General features: G+C 38.5%; 1 gene segment (V, D, J or C); it reads right to left on the minus strand.

The window, feature by feature from the left end:
* The window catches only part of LOC105756939 (T-cell receptor alpha chain V region 2B4-like), a 12393-nt gene extending 8496 nt beyond the window's left edge, over positions 1–3897 (minus strand). The window contains 2 exon segments of the V gene segment in view: positions 3051–3334; positions 3559–3897. Of these exon segments, the coding sequence occupies positions 3051–3334; positions 3559–3661 (387 nt within the window).
* Positions 3898–4254: the final 357 nt, after the last annotated feature.

The raw sequence follows: 4254 nt of genomic DNA on the forward strand, positions 1-4254 counted from the left end.
CATGTAGGGGGGTTCTTAACCATTGCCATAGGGCAACATGTATACTGTTTAATGAGAAACTATTTTGTTCTGTAAACCATCATCTAAGGTACAAAAAAAAAAAAAAAAATTATCTATATGAGATCAAACTGACAACAGCAACTCAAAAGGTTTGATGGGAAGCTGAGTAGACAGTGAGTTGAAGATAATGGTGATGGAGTAATTTAGAAAAGGATAGTGAGAATAGCAGCACAACTGGAAGAGTGTAATCGATGTCACTGAAATGTACATGTAGAAATTTTTGAAATGGTGTAACTTTGGTTATGTATATTTTCACCAAAAAAAAGGTCCTACAAGGTCAAGAAGGGAGAGTGTTGACATGTTGTGGGGTTGTTAACCAATGTCATAAAATAATATGTGTACTGACTGTTTCATGAGAAACTACTTGTTCTGTAAACCTTCATCTAAAGTACAGTAAACAAAATTAAAAGAAAAAAAAAAAAAAAAAGAAGGTAGAGAGTCAAGCCTGTATCCGTACTTTGAATTGTCTTGTTATTTCTTCTTGAGCTATTTTCACTGTTACATCCCACCTACATCTAATAACCACCATTACTGAAAAATTACTTTGTATAAGCTTTATATAAACTACACAATTTAATCCTTACTATCATGTCTCTAGGTTTATGTTATATGATAGATGATAAAGTGTAGGTGCTGTAAGCTTAAGTAATTTTGCTTGACTTCAAACAATTTAGTAAGTGACAGCTGCAGGACTTCAGTGCCTATGCCTTTTAGTCACCACACAAAACCTCCTAGCAAGCAAAGGAAATGCCTGTATTGGAGCATAAACAAAGGATATTCCTGTAAAAGAGAGTGAATACTATAGACATATGTATGTTTGTCTGGTTCATTCTTAACTCTACACATTATGCCTATAAAAACACCTGTCACTTACTATGTGTTTAAGACATAGCTGAATAATAAACATTCAATATGTCTATCCTTCATGACCGAATTAAATTTTCTACCTCTTCATGAGGCTGCCACCTTTTCTTTTGTGTGCCACAGTGACCTCCCAAGGATATCCTTAAAATTTATTATTCACTTTACGTACTTGGGCTGTTACCTATTGGTTAAATTTCCATGTGCTGTCAGTTGTTCCTCAGTTAATTTATAAGTTTTTTTCTGATAAGATCATTCAGCATAATGAAAACAATAACAATTGAGAGCTCTCTGATCTCCTCATAACAAGCAGTGGCAGGATTCTTGTCACTGAGGAGGAGCAGAGGTTAGGACCTACAGAGGCCTGCTCCCCCTTCCTAGAAAGAGCAGGGATGGGTTTCCGTTTCTAGCATCAGTTTCATGTGCCTTGTAATGATTCAGGTACTGAATCAGGATACCTGGAGATTCCTCTTACATCTGATGTCATATTCTCAGGAAATGATAAACATAGGGAGAAGCAGGATGTTCCTAAGAAGGAACTAATTAGCTTCCTGCAAGTGAATTATCTGGTTATGAGACACTCTCCACTGGTGGACAAAAGGATGAGCTGGAATTAAATTTTAGCTAAATGTCTCATAAAAGGCACTTCCTACTCTTCCCGTACTTGAATCTAGACATACTTGAGTTATATTTTCACATGTACATTCATATTTTTCAATGAATGGATTTCTTATGCAAGTCTGTCTGCAGAAGAAATCTGAACTTAAATGTCTTCACTCTAGAGACTTGGAAGCAGCTGCATGAGACAAAGAGGTGTCTTGTTAATGAGCTCATCTAGGTTATTAAGCTCCAGGATTCAAAGCATTTTTGAAGTATTGGAGTTGAGCCATGTCCAGAGTAAGAACAATCCAGATACTGGCTTCATTTATTCATCAATTCACCAAGCCTTGGAAATTAAACTTATGTAGGACCCAAAAGATAACAAATCAAATCCTGTCTGATGATATCTTAAAAGGTGTAATCATCTTTAAAGTTCTCTCTGTCTCTGTGAGTTGATGATGACAGACCAGACTCATCCCATCAAATTTTCCTTAAAACACATTTTTTGTTTTTTAATAATCTTTATTTTGACAGAAGCAGAACCTGTGCACTTTAGAAAATTAGAAATACAAACAAGGAAAGACAGAAAAATAAAAACATCATATTCTCACCATCCAGAGATTACCATTGGTAATAACCTTAGTATATATCCTTCCTGGTTTTCTCAGATGATGATATCCACCTTTCAAATAAGTTTTTATTTCATCTAATTCTCAAATCATATTTAAATTTCTCTGATTGTCCCAAAAAGAAACTTCATAGCTAATTTTAGCAAACCAGTGTCCAGTCTAGTACCATATAACACATTCTGTCCTTTAAGTCTCTTTTCTAGAACACTGATAGTTGAAGAAGCTGAGACAGTTGTCCTGCTGCCTCAGAGTGTCTATGCTTGTCAGTGTCATGCTGGCAGAATGGACTGAGCAGAAACATCCTCCAAGCAAACAGCTGTGGAAGGTGATAAAAGAGTTTGTGCGGCATCCCAGGTGCTTTGCTCTGAAGCACGGCTAAACTGGTGAAGGACAGCTCTCTCCACAGGTTGCTTTCTGAAAATTTGGCAGTAAATCTTGACTAGCCATGAAATAAGAATTAAAAATGCTCTCAGGAGTAAGGAAGGTTATTGGATATTGCAATCAGCAGCATCAACCTGTTGTTCTTCTACTCAGTCAACATTCTCTCGGTGGCAGGACCCCAGACAGAGCTGGCCTCTCCCTTCTAATCAAAATTATCATCTCCTTCAGTAGCAGTAATACAGCATGCACATCTTTCCCTTGGAACAGCCAGATGATGTAGCAGTTAACTTTACAGGTTGAGTGAGGATGTCTTTATGTTATGCAGATGTTTAGAATCCAGCTCAAAGCCAAATTACATGTAGGTCTGAGAGAGAAGTACTAGCTCACTTGTGAAATTATATGCAACATAAACTAATAATAATAATAATGTCCCTGCTCCACCTCCTAAACCTGCTTGACAACTTCCACTTGCAGTTTTGTGTACAGGCTGCAAGTGCCTGGGGAGCACGGTGCGCCTACTGCACAGATGTAGGAGGCTGAGTCGCTGAGCTGTGAGGCTGTGAGGTGCAGGAAACTGAACTTGGCGGTTGCATCCAGAGTTACTGCGTACCTTCCATTCGACTTTTTGCTCTCGCTATACGTCATGATTATCAGGGAAACAGGTCCTCTGCCAGTGTCCTCTTTGTACCATCTTAAGCTGTTAAAGGAGCTCACCGAATAATTGCACTGAAGGGTGCAGTTCTCTCCCTCCAGGACGATCAGGGACCCAGGACTCTGCTCCACTTGGTTGTTGCCACTCGCCCCTATTCAGAAAGCAACGTAAGACCCAAGAGATCAGTTATCCAGTCTCAATGCTTCTCACTTTGTATCCCTTCTTTATTCCCCCAAGAAATCTCAGGTGGACTAGAAAATGACTCTGCTTTCTTCTCTCTTCCTACCCAATTCACCACACCTTTGCCCCAAATCCAAAGGAAAATGTTCCCTGGACTTCCTGTGTCAATCTTGCTAAAACTCTCCACTAACTTACAATAAAAATGAAGCCACAAAACCACCAAGAAGGCCCTCAGCTTCTTCTCCATTCTTCTTCTGCACAGGGCTGCCCCCATAGATACTGGCTTCTTATTTGACATTTTTTTTAAAATATTAAACAAAGGAATTCTCAGAGAGTATGCCCAGCCAACCAGAGATCAGACTTTGCTCTCCAATACACATTCTACTACAGACCCATCCAATACCTGTAAGATGAAATGCAAACACTGCCATCTTGAGGTCAGAGTTAGAGTTGCTCAAAACTTCTGATGAAGTTTCTTGTTAGGTTTTCTCCTATTTTGTAAAGTGATTTAGAATATAAATGCTGGACTTACTCGTCTATGCCAAGAAATTTGGAAGAAACTACCTGGTCAACCAGCTGGAAGAGATCCCTATTTGTGCCCATTCCAAAGAAAGGTGATCCAACAGAGTGCAGAAATTATTTAACTGTATCTTAATATCACACTCAAGTAAAATTTTGCTGAAGATAATTCAAAAACAGTTTCAGTAGTACATCAACAGGAAACTGCCAGAAATTCAAGCCAGATCTGGAAGAGAATGTGGAACGAGAGATATCATTGCTGATGTCAGATGGATCTTTGCTGAAAGCAGAAAGTTTCAGAAAGATGTTCACCTGTGTTTTAGTGACTATGCAAAGGCTTTTGACTGTGTGTATCATAATAAATATGGATAA

Source organism: Trichechus manatus, unplaced genomic scaffold, assembly GCF_000243295.1.
Source record: "Trichechus manatus latirostris isolate Lorelei unplaced genomic scaffold, TriManLat1.0 scaffold00268, whole genome shotgun sequence".
Taxonomy (NCBI): domain Eukaryota; kingdom Metazoa; phylum Chordata; class Mammalia; order Sirenia; family Trichechidae; genus Trichechus; species Trichechus manatus.